A 19,212-nucleotide genomic window follows, 5' to 3' on the forward strand; every position below is an offset into this window, starting at 1 on the left:
CAAATGTTGTCCGGCGTTGTCAAATCCGGAGATCTCGGTGGCCACAGGTTCCTGGAAATTATTCGGTCGTCACATAACCGGATAAATGGAACCATGCTTCATCTGTGAACCATGTGATGGACAATATGGCAGAATTTTGCACAATGAACGTCTGAAACCAACGACAATAATTCAATCTTTTATCCTTATCTGGTTCCTGTAGCTGATGAATAACCGTAACCCTATATGGCTTTAGGCTCTCTGACACATTGAGTAGGTGTACCCTGTCTCCTGCGACAAACGTCTTAATGATTTTTTGGGTGATTGCTCCAGTCGTACTCTTACGTCAACGACAACCGTGGGAAGCCTAGATGAACGATGCTTGCCCTTTTCACTCACCAGAGATCCAGTTGTTTCTAATTTGTTTATTGTGAAGCAATACTGGATTACGAATTCAATTACAGCTACTCAAAGGGCATACCAGAGAGAATTTGGTGTTCGCAATCCTCCCAAAAGAAACACAATACTGGGACTGGTAAACAAATTGGAAACAACTGGATCTCTGGTGAGTGAAAAGGGCAAGCATCGTTCATTTAGGCTTCCCACGGTTGTTGTTGACGTAAGAGCACGACTGGAGCAGTCACCCAAAAAATCATTAAGACGTTTGTCGCGGGAGACAGGGTACACCTACTCAATGTGTCAGAGAGCCTAAAGCCATATAGGGTTACGGTTGTTCATCACCTATTGTCGTTGGTTTCAGACGTTCATTGTGCAAAATCCTGTCATATTGTCCATCACATGGTTCACAGATGAAGCATGGTTCCATTTATCCGGTTATGTGACGACCGAATAATTTCCAGGTACCTGTGGCCACCGAGATCTCCGGATTTGACAACGCCGGATAACATTTGCTATAGAGGTAAATAATCTCCCAAAATTCCTCTACATTTTAGGTATAATAAGTTGTCGCTAGCACAATTCGTTTTGAAACAATTAATGAAAGAAATGTGTCAGTTCTATATAAATCACTCTGTATATTGTTTTGACTATACAGCGGTTGCTAATGCTCCTGTCAGAAAAATATGAAAATTTCTTCTACTGACATCGTTGCGAAGGTTCTGAAGAGTTGTGCAGGCTGTTCATTGACTTATGAAAATAAGTGTTAACAGTGCTTGTTGGCCGATGTCGTACAGATAGGCGGACACAGTGGGCTATAAGAGTTGAAGAAAAAGCTTGCCTACCCCGCCCGCGTGTAGGCCTGCTGTAGTGATCTTGAGATGTCCATTGATTGCGGCCGACTTGACACTGTGCTGCATGTAGTGTGATGACGACACCCACATATGCTGTCCATCTCATATGTGATGAAGAGCTGAGAACAGCTGTGAGGAGAGGAGAGAGATTGTAAACCGTCGCCAGCCAGCAGACACAGCGCCCTGCGTTCCCACGCCCCGTGCACGCCGTCTTGCCTGCAAAGCCGGCATAAGTCTCATCAAAACTTCATTCACTTCTTGCACTTTCCGGGATGTCAACATTTACAATGTCGCAGCGTTCCTATTATCTGCAATTCCTGTTACGAGGGTCATACTGAAAGTCATGAGCAACCCATTGTTCTAAATCTTAATTTTTATTTTTTAGACAACCAGGCACATCATCTTAATGTGCAGACTTTTTCTGTCACTTTTCATCATAGTCTCCATTTCTTTGCACACATTTTCCCCGCCGTTATGTAAATTTGAAAATTCCTTTACTGTAGAAGTCCGTTTCATCTTCCCGAAGACACTGACGCACTGCTTTTCGGATGTCCTCCAGCGTCTCGTAGCGTTGGCCTCGCAGCTGCTCCTTTACAGAACCGAAAAAGATGGTAGTCGGAGGGTGCCAAGTCGGGACTGTAGGGAGATTTGCGGAAAAGTTTCCCACCCAAATGTTCTGATATTCTCCACTGTGATACGATAAGTGTGAGGCCACGGGTAATCGTGTTGCAGGATGATCTTCTTTCCAGGGCGTTTCTCGCGCAATGCACGATGGAGCTTCACACTGTCTGAATATAGCGGACAGCATTTATGGTCTGTCCAGGTTCAAAAAATTCAACAAAAATGCATCCCAGAACTCATCAACTCTTTCCTTGTTGCGTTCCGTGGAGGCAGTTCGAGGGCGACCGCTACGAGACTCATCTTGGATGCTCGTGTTCCCATCTTCGAAATGTTTCACCCATCTCCTAACACTGCTGATGTCCACTCACACATCTCCGTATGCACACTGAAGTCTAAGGTGAATTTCAGCAGCAGATTTTTCTTCTTTAACAAGGAATTTAATGACAGCACGTTGTCGAAACGAACCATCATTGTCGACCATTTTGCAAACATTGCCTGTGATCACATGATAGAAGTTAATGATGTCACAGTATGTCAATACATAGTGTAAAGTCTGTAGATTATGATCATATAATCGTTTTTGTTACATTGTTGAAATTGAAATTATATCAATGTGTTGCTCATGACTTTTTGTATGACCCTCTGTATAAATACCTAGTTGAATAGTTTCGGGTTAGTAGGAGCCATCTTCAGAATTAGGTATTTATAAACTTAGTTCATAATTAACACGTGAAAGTGATCATTATAAATTATATTCCTAAGTGATATAGTGTTAAAAGTTGTGTAATCAAGATGTATATACTGTTCTTCTATATTTGTTCTTCTAGAACAGGCCTGCACAAACAGAGCTCAACGAGCGCGCGCGCTCTTTCGGAGCGGGAGAGCGGTTTTTACCGCTCGCCGAAACGGGAAGGAAGATACGTCAGAATGACAGATTTGCTATATGTAGAGGAGAGGGAAACGACCACTCAGTTATCTAGTGGAGTGCAGTGTGTAGGGCTATTCTCAGTAACTGTTTCACGTTGCTTACCTACTGCTACAGTACAGTATGGAGGAATCTAAAAGACGGAACGTAACAATTAACATTTAACGATTTACAGCTCGAACTTACTGATCTTCAATGTGACCTAAGGGCTAAAAATCGTTTCAATAATACTACTAGCCTGGTTGAGTTTTACAAGACTAAACATTAGCAATAATACCCACAACTACACAGGCTGGCTGTGAAAATGATTCCTATGTTTGGCTCAACATTTATATTTGTGAGCAACTGTTTTCTATAATCAACTTTAATAAAGGCAGACATTGAACATCTGTAACTGATGTTTCATTACGATCAGTAGGCTACTGTTTCTTTCAGCTGCCAACAGCATAAAACCTCGTTTTGATGTACTGATGAATAAAAATATAACAAAATGATATTGTACATTTAAGTAGCTATAGAATTTCTATTTTTTGTGTAAAATAAATATTTCTTTATTAATTAATAATAGTCCAAGATAGTTTTGCAAACACTGAACGGGAATTCATTTCATAAACACTCGTAATAGTACTTTCTTTTGTGTACATTTTGTACGAGATCACCCCTTCTTCCAGTCCACCCTTATACAGAGCGCAGCTAATATCTGCATTCCGCTCATGAGCTGTGAGCCTGCTCGGAGAGCGCAAACCTTGTGCAGGCCTGTTCTAGAAGACCAGAATAGAAAATATAGTTACACTCAAGTATGCTGGTGCAAATTACATTAAATGTTGCATTACAATTCGGGAAAAAAACAGAGCGATTTGGCTCAGACGGTAGAATTTGGGACTCGCATTCGGGAGGTCGCACAGTTTTTTGAAAAATTATCTGATAATGAGAGACAACATGCATATTTTAAACAAGATTTTACCACAGCCCATGCTGCGGGTGCTTCTTTGGAGGGTATAAGGGAGATCTTTGTTGACTTATTTCTACAGGGTTATGGTCCGCACGTTCCCCAGATCTTACCGCGTGGGATTATTATTTGTGGGAACCCTTAGAAATAGAGTCAATAGAAATAACCCACACACCATCAATGATCTGAAAGACAATGTAAGAACAGCAATTAGAAAGATAACGAAAGAAGAATCTTAGCGTGTGAATTCAGGTCGCGGGCTCAGAATAACAAGGTTCTATCTGACATTTTCAGCAAAACTGAGATTTTTGTTGCATTGAATTCTGCTACTTCACATCTATTTACCATGTAAATTATATGTTGATATCTCAATTATTCTTCGTGATAAGGTTAGTTTGAAAAGGTTCTTATCTGCATTGATTTTATTAACAACCAAACGTTTAAAATGCTTTCCTGTAAAATTTACTAAACACTAGATAGAACCTTGTCATACTGAACCCTTGAGTAGCTTTGGGACGGAACTGATTGATACATTTTGAAAACCAGGGACGGAATTGATTAAGTTATCTGTGTGAACATGTTAGGGGACGGAACTGACATGACCCCAACTGGTGTGGGGACATGACTTGTATGTTTGTGATTTATATGTGCTGTGTAATCACAGTATATATTTTTTAAGCAGTCGGCGTTAATTGATCGTTTTCAAATATGCTGCAAAGAAATCTCTGCTCTACCCTTTAATTTCCATGAACTTAAGCCTTAGCAATTTTCTTGCAAATAATTGAAGACACGTTTAGAAGACACATGCAAGAGACCTCATCGTAAAACCCGGTTTGTTTTTGCTTCATAGATTTCAATGCATATAAGGTCATACTTTTTGTCTCTTTGTGCTGTTTCTTCTGATGAGGCCATTAACTAATTGCAGAAGGAAGTTCGCTGATCGAATTTCATCTGTTTTCAATCGTGGGATAACTCAAACTAGGCTGGATTTAATTCGCACTCTAACGTTCTCTCATTTCTGCTTCATAAAGACAGTTCTGTCTTCTATTTGATTTTGTTCTTTACACTAAATTGTGCAAGATTCTGTGGAGTCGATGACATGACGCGTGCACAAAAATACACACATCGGAATTGTTTAAGGAACGAATTAAATTTTATAGAAAATTCTTTGTATACCCAAATAAATCATAAACATTGAGTATACACAAGGGAGTTATTCATTTGTCTATCTACTAGATACTATGGTAACCAGGTTTCAGTTTATTACCACAGTCTAGTATTTACAGTCACGAAGCTTGAGTTGATGAGGGTACTAGGAACAATAGACTGTGCCGATACTATTTCGCATTGTATGTGATGAGGCGATAGTAGCGATCTTAGTGGTTAGCAACTATCTATGGATGCATATTCTCTACGTATTGAGCTTCGTGACTATATATACTAGACTGTGTTCTTACATTGACATTTCTTATTTAAGTAGGCACAGACAGGATAATCAGTTTATTGATAACGGATGAGTTGGCAACTTTAACAGTGTAAAACATTAAAGAACTGTTGAACAGTACACATTGATAAGAAATTCCAATGTTATAATTACGGGGCTACCATTATACAGGGTGATTCATGAAGATTTGCCGTCACTTTCGAAGACATTCTGAGCAAAAAAAGTCATATAAACATTTGTGCTAATCTCAGTATTTTCAAAATTACACTAATTTTAAGTTGTTTCTAAAATACCTTTTTCCTTTAGTTTTAAAGTTAAAAGAATTTTACAGTGTTAGAGAATGAACTATTCAGAAGTAACATTTCTTTAATTGACTAGCGTCGAAAGGACGCTGGTTCGATTGCTGTTGGGGACATGTATCTTCTCCATTAATCAACTTTTTCCGGGCGCCTTATGGTCCTGGATTTTATTCAGATTCTAATATAAAAAATATATTTCATTGTGGACGGGAAATGTCCAGCACGTGGACTAACTTCTCTATTGTTACTCAGTTTGGATTGTGTTGTGAGGCTGAAACCTTAACATCCCGCTACCTTAAGAGTCTTTCGGGGCCCATACCTACATAATTATTTTCTTACTTACGAAAATCTGCATATAAATGTCGAGTATTTATTAAAATATATTAGATTTTGCTTCCGTGATTCACCGATGCATGACAGATGTGTCTATTTGACAAGAAATCTTGTCTTGTAGCAACGACGAGATAATACACTAAGACTAAGGACGTGATTATACCTGGTTTTGTCCAGTGTGGTGTTGAAACTTCTACGGATTCTGATAAAATTCGCAAAGAAAAGCCAAAATATCTTTGATATAATGATTATATTTTCCGAAACTTAAGAGTCTAGAAAAATACTGCTCATCTCAGTTGGTTATTTCATTCTCATCCTTTATTATTATTATTATTATTATTATTATTATTATTATTATTATTATTATTATTATTATTATTATTATTATTATTGTTGTTGTTGTTGTTATTATTATGCTTGTTTTGTGGCAAATTTTACTTTACGAGTATTTAGATTATTATTTCGATTCCACGAGACGACCGCTATCTATAGGAAGCGAGAAATTACTGTCCTTGAGATTTTAACCCTCGACACTTACTTCGGGTCTTTTATGACCCCACTTACTTACTTACTTACTTACTTAATTACTTACTTACTTACTTACTGGCTTTTAAGGACCCCGGAGGTTCATTGCCGCCCTCACATAAGCCGCCATTGGTCCCTATCCTGAACAAGATCAATCCAGTCTCTATCATCATATCCCACCTCCCTCAAATCCATTTTAATATTATCTTCCCATCTACGTCTCGGCCTCCTCAAAGATCTTTTTCCCTCCGGCCTCCCAACTAACACTCTATATGCATTTCTGGATTCGCCCATACGTGCTACATGCCCTGCTCATCTCAAACGTCTGGATTTAATGTTCCTAATTATGTCAGGTGAAGAATACAATGCGTGCAGTTCTGTGTTATGTAACTTTCTCCATTCTCCTGTAACTTCATCCCTCTTAGCCCCAAATATTTTCCTAAGCACCTTATTCTCAAACACCCTTAACCAATGTTCCTCTCTCAAAGTGAGAGTCCAAGTTTCACAACCATAAAGAACAACCGGTAATATAACTGTTTTATAAATTCTGACTTTCAGATTTTTTGAGAGCAGACTTGATGACAAAAGCTTCTCAACCGAATAATAACAGGCATTTCCCATATTTATTCTGTGTTTAATTTCCTCCCGAGTATCATTTATATTTGTTACTGTTGCTCCAAGATATTTGAACTTCTCCACCTCTTCAAAAGATAAATTTCCAATTTTTATATTTCCATTTCGTACAATATTCTCGTCACGAGGCATAATCATATACTTTGTCTTTTCGGGATTTACTTCCAAACCTATCTCTTTACTTGCTTCCAGTAAAATTCCCGTGTTTTCCGTAATCGTTTGTGGATTTTCTCCTAACATATTCGCTTCATCCGCATAGATATGCAGCTGATGTAACCCCTTCAATTCCAAACCCTCTCTGATATCCTGGACTTTCCTAATGGCATATTCTAGAGCAAAGTTAAAAAGTAAAGATGATAGTGCATATCCTTGCTTTAGCCCACAGTGAATTGGAAATGCATCTGACAGAAACTGACCTATACGGACTCTGCTATACGTTTCTTTATGACCCCACACTATCTTTTATTGTTAATATCTACAGTATATCCATATGCTCTAAAATGTTCCAGTAACCTAGATATGCTATCATTAGTTATTTTAGTTTACTGTACAATTAAAATTGTTATTTCATAATTATATATATTTTTTTCATGTTTATTGCTTAGGTTCGTGGCTGCCCCGGCTATAGAAGACGTCTTTATTTTCTAGTTCGAATTATTTTGCATTGATAGCGTTTTGTTGTAAGCAAAATGAACATGTAGTTTGAAAAGTGAACAAGTGAAACAAATATAGCATAATCTGCCATGTAGGCTATGGGTATAATGTATAATAGGTTCAAGGGTAGTTATTTGTATTTGTAAAATTAGCTTCTCCTTCTTTCTACTGCAGCAGGTGATAAGACTATAGTACATTATGCAACGAGCCTATAATGAAGGTAATTAAGAAGCGAGTATGGATATTTATGAAACGAGCTTCTTAGTTACCATTATAGACGACTTTCATACGACTTTTTATGCTCGACCATATTTCTAACTTGATATTATTAATTTTCTTTGTATCTGACCTTGACCAATGTCCCGTATGTTGTGAGATGTTGGCAGACGCGAAAGTATTGATTTTTTCCGAGGAACAGATGTTCACATTGACCTTGCTAGGCCATAAGAACCTACAGAGATAACATTGAAATAAAATTAGACATTGAAAAACGAGATGACAAATTGAATTTATTTGAATATTATTTACAATTAACGCTAATTATTATAATAACAGAACATAACCTTCTGCGACAGTATTGGATTTCCAGCCTCCGTGACTTTTCGCTAATTCTCTTTCGATTGCATATCCGAGAATAATCGATACTTGCGGTTTTATAACGGTAGAAAGCTGACCTGTCATTGGCTGAACAGTTGTAACCTGAGTCGTCATTGGCTGAAAGACCTGATCTTTAATGAGTAGGTGTACTGTAATGACATGCATTAAAGGTCTGCTACCAGGTGTATAATTACTACATTTCGGCATGGTCGAGCATAAATTTAATTAATTAATTGTCTAAACATAATAATTAACACTTGATACTATAACCATTTTCCTTTTGTGTTTCATTTCAAGGAAGGGGAGTGTGTTCTCTGATAATTGAAAAAATAAAAACACATATACAGAATAAATAGTCTGCCTTTAAACTAACCAAATTAATTAATTAATTGTTTAAATATACTGAGTAAATCTAGGTGCAATAAAAACTCTAAATTTGCTTGTACTCTATATAAAAATGCAGTAAGCTATAAAATATCGTAATTATTAACAACAAATATTCTTGGGGTCAAAAAGAGCTCAGATAAGTAGCATTAAATTCTAGAGCAGCTAAGTTGCGAGGATTAATGCTGTTACGAAGATAAGTCGAGCGGTTAGTATCACTCTCCAGCCACCTTTAACCATCCCTCCCCCAAAAAATGACTTCGTTACTCTTATACCAAATTGAGTAGTCTCCAAAAAACATTCAGAAAGAAAAAAAAAACCTCCCATTTGGGCCTATAGACTGCACAAGTATGTACTGTATCTGTATACACGTGTTAGAACCTGAGGTATCTGGCGATGACACACGTCTGTTTCGGGGTTTTCGACGGCCGTTTGTTCTGACTTTCCTGCAGTGTGCGATATCCCATTCTTGCTGCAAGCCGCTCTGATAGATTGTGGTGAGTGTGATCCTAAGTAACATGTGTACTTCAACAGGCGTGCATATTTTGTTGTGACACGTTTAAAAATTGGGAGCCCCATGCGTGTAGTAAACAGTTAATGCTAGACCTGCTGCTGTACAGTCGCTTGTGGGTGTTTTTGATCCCTGAACCTGATCCGAGGAAATTCACAATCTATATTATACAAACCTCCTAATTTTCATGTTCTTTTTTTATTTTTAATAGTTCGTCTAGTGAATTTCTTTACTCCTGTGTATGCTGTTACGCAAGTCTCTTTCATACTATAATAATTTAGAGATTAATTTTATTGAGAGAAAGACTTTATATATCTGTCTGTCCGTATGACGGTCCGTACAATCTAATATACAGGACTTTCATTTCAAAACTTCGCAGTCTAAATAACTAATTATTTAAATTGAATTCAATTTAAACAAAAAAAAAAAAACACGTCAATTTAGATATTGAGGGGAAAGTCTGAAACAAGGCTTAATTCCATTTTAGATTTCACCCTTCCCACCCCATAGCCACCCCTACTTTGAAATTTCAAATGGCACCCCTATATTTTTATACTTATAATTGATCCTACCATAAGGATTGAAACGGGGAGTAGCCAGCCGGAGGATGTCAATCAAGAAAAGATCAACATTTATCTGCCAGCAGTTGATTACTTCAAAGCAAAATACCAGCTTGAAAACATTGAGGTGATTGTTCTTCTTATTGGAGCTCGTAGTGTGATTCCCAAGTTCTTTGAAAGCTTCAGGAAGACTTTTGAACTACCACAGACACTTACTACTGACATCATAACTTCAGTTTTGAAACACTCTTGCCAAATTCTGAGTCATCATATTCACTCTGTTTAATTTCTTTTTCTTCACTTTATAATTCATATATGTTTATTTTAATTTTCTGTCAACAAATTTATGTAAGCATTTAATATTGTAAAATTCATGTAGAAGAGTATACTGAGTCCTTCTGGGCTACCTTCAATGGGAGGCAGTTAATAATTTAAATTAAATGAAATAGCATTCAATTGTTTATACACCTCATTAATTTGTTTTCGCATCTTTTGTTTTGTGTCGTCGCCTGGCAACCTGTATTTTTTGTTATTATCAGTTGTTTGCAGGATGAAAACACAGTTTATTTTGTGTAATTTCCTAAATTTAATGAATAAGGATGATTTATGTTCTCTCTTGAAGGGTATACAACATTTTAAAATAATTTAATACACAAACACAGAGATCAGAGATAGAAATATCCAATAATAATGTCAATAATATGCGACAGAAAGAAATCTTACTACGATTAGACGTCTTAATGGTCCGGAAACTATGGTATGAATTGTGTAGGGGAGACATCAGAATGTTGGGTTGTTTTACTGACTTGATTAAATTTCGGGTTTTCATAGCAAAAGGGAATTTATTGTATGCCCCTGAGTAGGATAATCAGTAGCCTTTCGTACCTGAGGGAATTCCAAGTGTGTGGTGATAACAAGGACTCGATACCTGAGCTCATTTGCGTGTGAACAGATGCAAGTCTGTCTTGTTGCCCAGACTCATTAGTGCTCCGGCCGGCAGTTGTTTCTACTAGCGGGTATTTTGGGAATTTGTTTCGGCTCTGGCAGTCGACGGAAGTTAGAGAATTATTTTTAAACAAAATTACTGTAACATGATCTCTCTATTAAAACATGACGTGATCTCAAGCCTACAGTTTTTCACGGTCTAGTCAAATTATCTATAGGTACAGAAGTACGAACGAGTATTTGTAAGTTTTCAAGATGACCTCTTAGTCCTATGCTTGGATATGAACCCTAAAATATCCGTCATTTTTCACCTAATTTGGCCTCTGTTTGACTTCAAGTATTGTAGTAGTAACTGTGATACAATAATAAATAATCAGGGAGCGAAACTTGTTGCCCTATAGAAGAGAGGCAAGTGGTTTCAGGTTAACTGTGTTCTAGAGTCTCTATACTGCAGGAATGCGATGCTTAAGGTTGGTTCATAATAAACCGGGAATGGAAACGAGAACGAAAACGGAAATATTGTTAAAATATAATATGTATTTAACATTATTTCTGTTCTCGCTCTCGTTGTCGTTTCCGTTCCCGGTTTATTGTGAATTCACGGTCACGGCCCTTTTCTGCCTGATCCACATTACTACTACAGCAGTAAGAAAGGGTGTACAGTACATACAACGTTGCAGATCATGACAGATCGCAAGCGAGCTTACAATAAATCTTTGAATAAAGTATAAGAGATTCATTTTTTATGTATTGAACATGACTGTGAAGCACGTTTTTAATATGCCATATAAAAACGTGCTTCACAGTCATGTTCAATACTTAAAAAAATGAATCTCTTATACTTTATTCAAAGATTTATTGTAAGCTCGCTTGCGATCTGTACCTATTGATCTGCAACGTTGTATGTACTGTACACCCTTTCTTACTGCTGTAGTAGCAATGTGGCTCAGGCAGAAAAGGGCCGTGACCGTGAATTCACAATAAACAATATATATATATATATATATATATATATATATATATATCATCCTTCACGAATTAGGCCTCTGTAGACCTGTTTCGGCCCCATCTAGCAGCCTTCTAAAAGGTCTTTCTGGTCGACGATGTCCTTTAGGTTTATACTGCATCATAATTTTTGGGATTCTTGAATTTTCCATTCTTCTTACATGATCTAGCCAATTGAATTTGTATCTGCTGATTTTTTCTTCTACTGACTCTGCTTCTAATTGTGCCAAAATTTCTTCATTCCTTTATCGGTCTAAAAGAGTATATCCTGCTGTCCTCCTGAAAATTTTCATTTCCGTTGCTTTGATTCTGTTCATGTCTTTTTTCTTTAATGTCCAAATCTCGCTTCCGTATAAAAGGGAGGGTAATGCTAGTGTGTTATATATTTTTATTCTTGTAGATTTTTGTACTAATGTAGCTTTTAATGTATTGTTTATTATTCATATATATATATATATATATATATATATATATATAATTTGTAAAAAAAACAGTGTTAAACGTGATTATGAAACACAACACGAAGACGAATGTAGAGGTTATTTGGGAGAAGAGATAAATATTAATTTCAGACTAGACATCGCAGGTGCAAATATAATTGAAATTCGCAGAAAATGAATCCGGATCCGCCACTGCCATTTACATCATAACATTGGGAGTTGGTATATTTGGTCAATCAGCTTATTCCCATCATTTTTAGTAATCAGCTGTGACGTTTGCTACAAGTGTGAAAAGGTTGGATTTCTTCCTTGAAAAAAAATGAAAATAGGTCGAAATTTAGTGAGTGTGGACGTGAAGTCGCAGATTATTGGAATGTGGAAGAATGACTGGTGATAGGGGAGAGTCGGGTAGTATCGGACATCGGGTAATATCGGACAGTGCGTTTCTTTCTTCTACCACCATATGGTAGTACTCGAATGACATGGTTACGTTTCTCGATGCGACATCACAGAAATGTAACCATGTCAATCAGTTACTATCATCGTGTGTTAGATGAAAGAAACTCACTGTCCGATATTACCCGATGTCCGATACTACCCGACTCTCCCCTAATATCTAACTCCATTCCAAAATTGAGTGGAAGCGGGCGCGCGGAGGATTGTTCGTCCAGTATATACCTTCTTTTTTTCTTCCAGATAATATTACGAGTTACGTGAAGATATAAATACTATTGTTCTTAGTCCTACTATTGTGCTGTTATTTGGACGTAGTTTGTAGTGGTATTTACGTTATGTGTAACTCTTTCCTTCGCGCCGATCGTTCTCTCCTACGTCAGGCCAGGTACTCGTTATAGATTCTGATGATTCTAGACCTGCACTGTAGTCTGGCAAGGCTCCTGACACACTTGAGCGTATGAGTCCATCAGGAGAAACCAATTCAAATATTTAGGAATATGAGAACCCCTTGGGCTTTATTAGCATGCATCTTGCAACCCTCGCTCATATAAATTTCCAATATTTACCATCCCCGGTCGTCGGAGCAGTGCTGGAAACATTTGTACAGCAGAACTCGGGCACGACTTGTTGGAATAAAATGTAGTAATTGTATTTACTTTCAAGACGGGACAAATACAAGTGATATTAAAAAACCTCTTGGTTCTGCACCATTGGATCGCCGACTATTGAACAGACGAAGCTGGGAATTTTTTCAAAGCCGAAATCAAACATAATATACATCAGAAAGTTCATCCTAATTAACCATCTACTATGCACATAATAAAACCTTTTACGGAATCTCTATCTCGTTCTATTTTATGAATGCCCTACAAAAATCAGGAGACGTGTAAAAACTGCCGTCATCCAGGATGAAACGTCATGACTTTTTAATATCAGGCGAGACTTAGGGAGCCGATGACCACGCGGGTCGCGGGCAGCCCTTCCTCAAACGCGGGCCAGGCGTATGCAACTCTGTGTCCGGCGGCGAAGAAGGCAAAAAGCGGGTGTATTACATGTGCACGTGATGTGCTTTGAGTGCTCCGTGCACGGCGACTGAAATGACGACAGATATTCTGAGGCATAGAATGGTAACGATGGCATAATTTATTTTATTTATTTATTTATTTATTTATTTATTTATTTATTTATTTATTTATTTATTTATTTATTTATTTATTTATTTATTTATTTATTTATTTAACCTGGTAGAGATAAGGCCATCAGGCCTTCTCTTCCCCTCTACCAGAGGATTACAACTACAATATTAAGAATACAATTACAATTATAATTACAATTAATATTACATTTACAAATACAATAAAAATCAAAGAACTAAAAGATTAACTGATTAATAAAAGCTAGACAGTTTATTGTAAAAGTTAAGAAGAGAGAAGCATTCCTTTTATTGGTTAAGTACAAATTAAACCTACTCTGCGCAGTAAGAAAATGCTTGAACGCTACTAAATTCCGACAGTCTCTGATGTCACTGGGTAGGGTATTCCACAAGCGCGAGAGCGAGATTGTGTATGATGATGAATATGATGATGTCTTATGTGTTGGTATGGCTAGTATGCGGCTATTTTGCGTGCGTTGAAGAGATTATGATATGATGACAGGTAACTGAAACGGGAGGCAAGGTAGGTAGGTGTAGACGTGTGAAGGATTTGGAAAAGGAGAACAAGAGAATGAAAATTTCTACGTTCGTTAAGCCGTAGCCAGTTTAGAGTTTGGAAGGATGGGGTAATGTGGTCAACGCGACGGACATCGCAGACGAAGCGAATACAAGAATTATGAACACGTTGTAATTTTTGCGATTGGTTGACATTGAGGTCAGTCAGTAGAAAATCACAATAATCGAAGTGGAGCATTACTAGTGTTTCCACTAGTATTTTCTTGAGTGATAGCGGAAGGATGATAATAATAGGATAATAAATGTAATTAAGGATGAAACAGCGTGATTTATGCAGAAAATGTCACCTTGAATAAAAGATTTTCAGCATGTATTATATTGTCCTGCATTTTAGAACTTTTTTCCTAATGATTTCGGTTTGAAATATGTTTCTTATCAGATTTTTCGTGCTGAATTCGAAACTGACTTCCAGATTGCCCCAACACGGTAGAATTTTTCGCAGATCACAAAAGAAGAAATAAAAGAAAAACAAAATATAACAATTGAAGACTTAACATAAAAAACGCTGTAAGTCCCAGTATCTTTGAATTTTTTTTTCAAAAATTAAATAAATAAATAATAAAGAGTCTATATCCCTGGCTCAAGATTAGTTCTGTGGCCGGGAGGTAAAAGGTCTTAAGTAAAAATTTTATACTTTTCAGGAGAGCAATAGAAAGATTGAAATTGGTGTCAGTTAGAGATTTATTTTAATTAAGAGGTTTTTCCAGGATATTATTTATTTATATTTCTTCTAAAATAGGTAATGTTTCTCATTTAAGAATTTTCTTGATTATTTCCAAAAATAGCCTTACTTAAGCCCTTTTAAAACTAGAACTCAAACTGAGTAAAAGGGACTATGTAAACATAAGACCTTTTTCATGTCAAAATGAATGATAAATGTAAATTATTAGGAATGCAAAATGGGTTTTAAACATTTATAGAACTGTTTATCCCGGTGCTTAACGTTTTAGAAGGAAAGGGCATCAGTATGTGATAAAATGGCTAAAATACAAGTTATACATTTTTGATAGGGAAGCATGGAAAGTAAACACGTGTTGGTGTGTAAGGAATAAATTATTAAATGTTCTTAAGTTTTTTATTGTGTGTGTGCTCGATTCAAAAAGTACTTAGAACATTTGCGAACGCTCTATTTCAGTATATATAAAAATCTATTTTCACAAAAAATTGACTTAAGACCTTTTTCCTCCCGGCCACAGAATTATTCCTGATGATTTCGATTTTAAATTCGTTTCTAATCAGATTTTTCGTGCTGAATTGAAGAGGTGCACTCCAAACTGGCGTAAGTCCAAATGAGAAGTTATGAGAACAATGACATAAACTAATAAAATAAATTTGACGTCTTTAGTTTCTGCATGTATTTTTTTTTTTCAAACAGACCTAAGACAAGACTTAGGAGAGTCTACTAAATAAACTTACACTGTTATATTATGGACCTGAAAAGGATGAATTAAAACGTGAATAAAGCAAGTGAAAAAAAAAAAGACTTCAGACACTTTGGAACCCACCTCATCTATTCGAAACTGACTTCCAAATTGCCCCAACACGTTAGAATTTTTCGCAGATCACAAAAAAGAAAGAAAAGAAAAACAAAATATAACAATTGAAGACTTAGCATAAAAAACACTGTAAGTCCCAATATCTTTTATTTTTTTTTAAACTAAATAAATAAATAAATAAATAATAAAGAGTATATATCCCTGGCTCAAGATTAGTTATTCCTGATTATTTCGATTTTAAATTCGTTTCTTATCAGGTTTTTTTGGGCTGAATTGAAGAGGTGACTCCAAACTGGCTTAAGTCCAAATGACAAATTATGAGAACAATGACAAAAACTGATAAAATAAATTTGACGTTCTTAGTTTCTGCATATGTTTTTTTTTTTTCAAACGGATAAGACAGTACTTAGGAGAGTCTACTAAATAAACTTACACTGCTATATTATATACCTGAAAAGGAGGAATTAAAACGTGAATAAAGCAAGTAAAAAAAATGACTTTAGACACTTTGGAATCCACCACTTCAATTCGAAACTGACTTCCAAATTGCCCCAACACGTTAGAATTTTTCACAAATCACAAAATATATATAACAAATGAAGACTGGGGTAAAAAAAAGGCTGTAAGTGCCAGTGTGGTTGAAAATTAGTTTTACAAAAAAAAAAGTCAATATCCTTGGCTCAAAATTAGTTTTTCCGAGAAGAAAGAAAGAGTGTATATCCCTGGTTTAATCCACTAAGAAACATAAGTTCCATTGCAATTTTATTTAGGCCCTAGCTTCTCGCATAGATGTGCAAATGTATATTACATTATTAGTCTCACAAGAAAGCTCTGTTTTCTACGGTTTGTCTGTTTGGCACTTAAGCCTTTTTTATGTCTAGTCTTCAAGGGTGCTATTCATAGACATTTCGCTAGCCAGCGTTACGAGCATGCTAAACTAGCCCCGGCTATCGACTGGTTACTTGTACGGGATTCATATCATATCGTATCGCTAACACTGGTTTATGAATACGAAAAACGTTAATTCGCTGATCATCCACCGGAAGCCCACGCTAAGAATATATATGAATACAGTCCCAAATGTTTAATTATTGGCTACTTACAAATATGTAATGTTCATGTTGTTAATCATGCATTAATCAGGCTCAGTAATGAAATCAGAACTGTTATAATGAGTAACAAACCTAGTAACATAATACTTACAGTTAAGGGTATGAGTTACTGGGTTTTTAGAACTTTCACAATTTTTATCTGATTTGAGTAAAAATTTAATCAGTACTTCCTTTCATTAACATTAGATGATGTTAAAATTTGCACTTCTCATTAAATTTCTCTAAGCATTAACTCAACTCTTCCCCTTGGAATAGGAAATCCTTTTTCATCTTCTGATACTGCTCCTTCATCTTCTATAGCCACCAGACGATTCTCCGTCTGATACCCATAGCTGTTCAGTAATACAATTACTGATTTTTCCTCTGTTTATTATTTCTTTCCGAAATTCAATCATAACAATATTGATAATGATGTTGATAATAATAATAATAATAATAATAATAATAATAATAATAATAATAATAATAATAATAATGATGATGATGAGGCAATGGTGGTCATCTCTGTTTACCTGCTTTGTCCACAGGCGGACGAGCCATGTGACGACCCTTCCATGATGGATGACTACATGAAGGCCACGACACTTGAGGAGGGCTTCAAGGGTGAGTACTTCTACAACTCTGAACTGCACTCTTGCATATAATAATAGAATCCTCCTAGAGAGAAAGGGCCTAAATCCACAATAATGCGAAAATGAATTATAACCGGAAAAGTGATTATTCTTGATAGACACATCTTCGACATTCAAAAGGCCTATATCTTACTAACATTAATGGCGGTGTGAGCTTACCTTGCCTTTGTTCCAAAGAAATAGGTTCTATGTCCAGGGACTTGGTATCTTTTTGTTCGTTTTGTAATTTGCAATTCCAGGTTGAATACTATTATTACGTAGAAGGATGTGGTGTAAACCATCCTGCAGCTGTTTCTACTTGTTTTTTTTTTTTTATTTATTGCGTAGTTTTAGGCGTTTTAGCTGGTTAATTTAATATTCAGTAAACATTTCCTTTACTGAAAACGGAGAGAAAAGTCCTAAGTCCAAAATAGTACAAACAGATTTAAATAATAACAGAGTCTTGAGAATCTTAGCACTTACACTCTTAATAATAAAGGTTTCAGGTAATTTCAGAAATTTAGTCATCAGCAAACCGGTGTTTGTAATTTTCCTAAAATATTGTTTCTGAGAATGAGGCCCTTTCTCTTCGGGAAAATTAAATTAACGAATGTTTCGTATGTGTATATTGTCTAGTAAAAAATCTATAATATGACAGATTTTTAACCCCTTCAGACCTGAATTTATGTTTTAAAAAACTGGTCACATAATCATTCTGGGGATCCAAAGTTCCCAAATTAAGTCATCACAGAAAATCAAAATTTGGGGACAATTTTGACCACTGAGGGCTCAAAATTTAAAATTTTATTTTTAATTCAGGTATAGAAATGTTTAAAAAATAATATTCTCCATTTCTATCACATTGAATTTTTCAAAATATTTAAAAGTATCGAAGATATTCCAAAAAAGAAAAAAAGAAACAATGTACACTATAATGTACACCAGGCCTGAAGGGGTTAAAGCAATGATTCCCCGGATTAATCTTTATAAAACCTTCAAAATTCGTTGTGAATAACTCTGAGTGATTTCTCCGATTACGAAAGTCTGTCACCAAACTAGAATCGTACTTCACGATATTTGAACAAAGGTCTTCGGCAGAGCAATTCTACATGTTGAGTTGATTGGTGCTGTCACGTTATTCAGTTTTTTAAAACAAATGGTAGCAACAATTTAAAAAATGCACCTCGGTTTGAGAGACTATGATGTTATCTCCATGTTGGTGCATGAACTTGGCAGGCATTTGAAAAACAGGACAGCTTGACATATACGATCATTTTCTGACAGTCTGGATAAACGTTACCGCTATGGCAGCTCAGATGACAGAGCGCTAAATTACGACGATTGCGAACCCAAGTTGAATTCTTGGCGAAAACGGAGTTGTATTTGCAGTGAACAGGGTCAAGGCTGTGACAATTTTTCTCCAGGTGCTGCCGATTTTGACTCGACATTCCATCATCACTCTACACAATTCCCCTTCATTATCTTCGTCTCGAAAAATAGGGCATCTCCTGTGTTTTCATGACGCCGAGTCGTCCGTCCGTCATGGTGGTGGAATCTAAACAACTAATGAAGTCGGCCTGGGTAGCGCAGTCGGTATAGCGCTGGTATTCTCTGCTCGAGGTTGCGGGTTCTATCCGGCCCAGGTCGATGGCACTTAAGTGTGCTTAAATGCGACAGGCTCATATCAGTAGATTTACTGGCATGTAAAAGAACTCGTGCGGGACAAAATTCCGGCACACCGGCGATGTTGATAT

General features: G+C 36.4%; 1 protein-coding gene across 1 annotated transcript in view; it reads left to right on the forward strand.

The window, feature by feature from the left end:
- LOC138714791 (ubiquitin carboxyl-terminal hydrolase 48-like) overlaps positions 1 to 19,212 on the forward strand; it is a 675,878-nt gene that overhangs the window by 563,516 nt on the left and 93,150 nt on the right. The window contains exon 20 of the mRNA XM_069846924.1: positions 17,375 to 17,450. Coding sequence (XP_069703025.1) covers positions 17,375 to 17,450 — 76 coding nt within the window. The remainder of the gene's footprint in view (positions 1 to 17,374; positions 17,451 to 19,212) is intronic.

Source organism: Periplaneta americana, chromosome 15 (assembly GCF_040183065.1).
Source record: "Periplaneta americana isolate PAMFEO1 chromosome 15, P.americana_PAMFEO1_priV1, whole genome shotgun sequence".
NCBI classification, from domain to species: Eukaryota; Metazoa; Arthropoda; class Insecta; order Blattodea; family Blattidae; genus Periplaneta; species Periplaneta americana.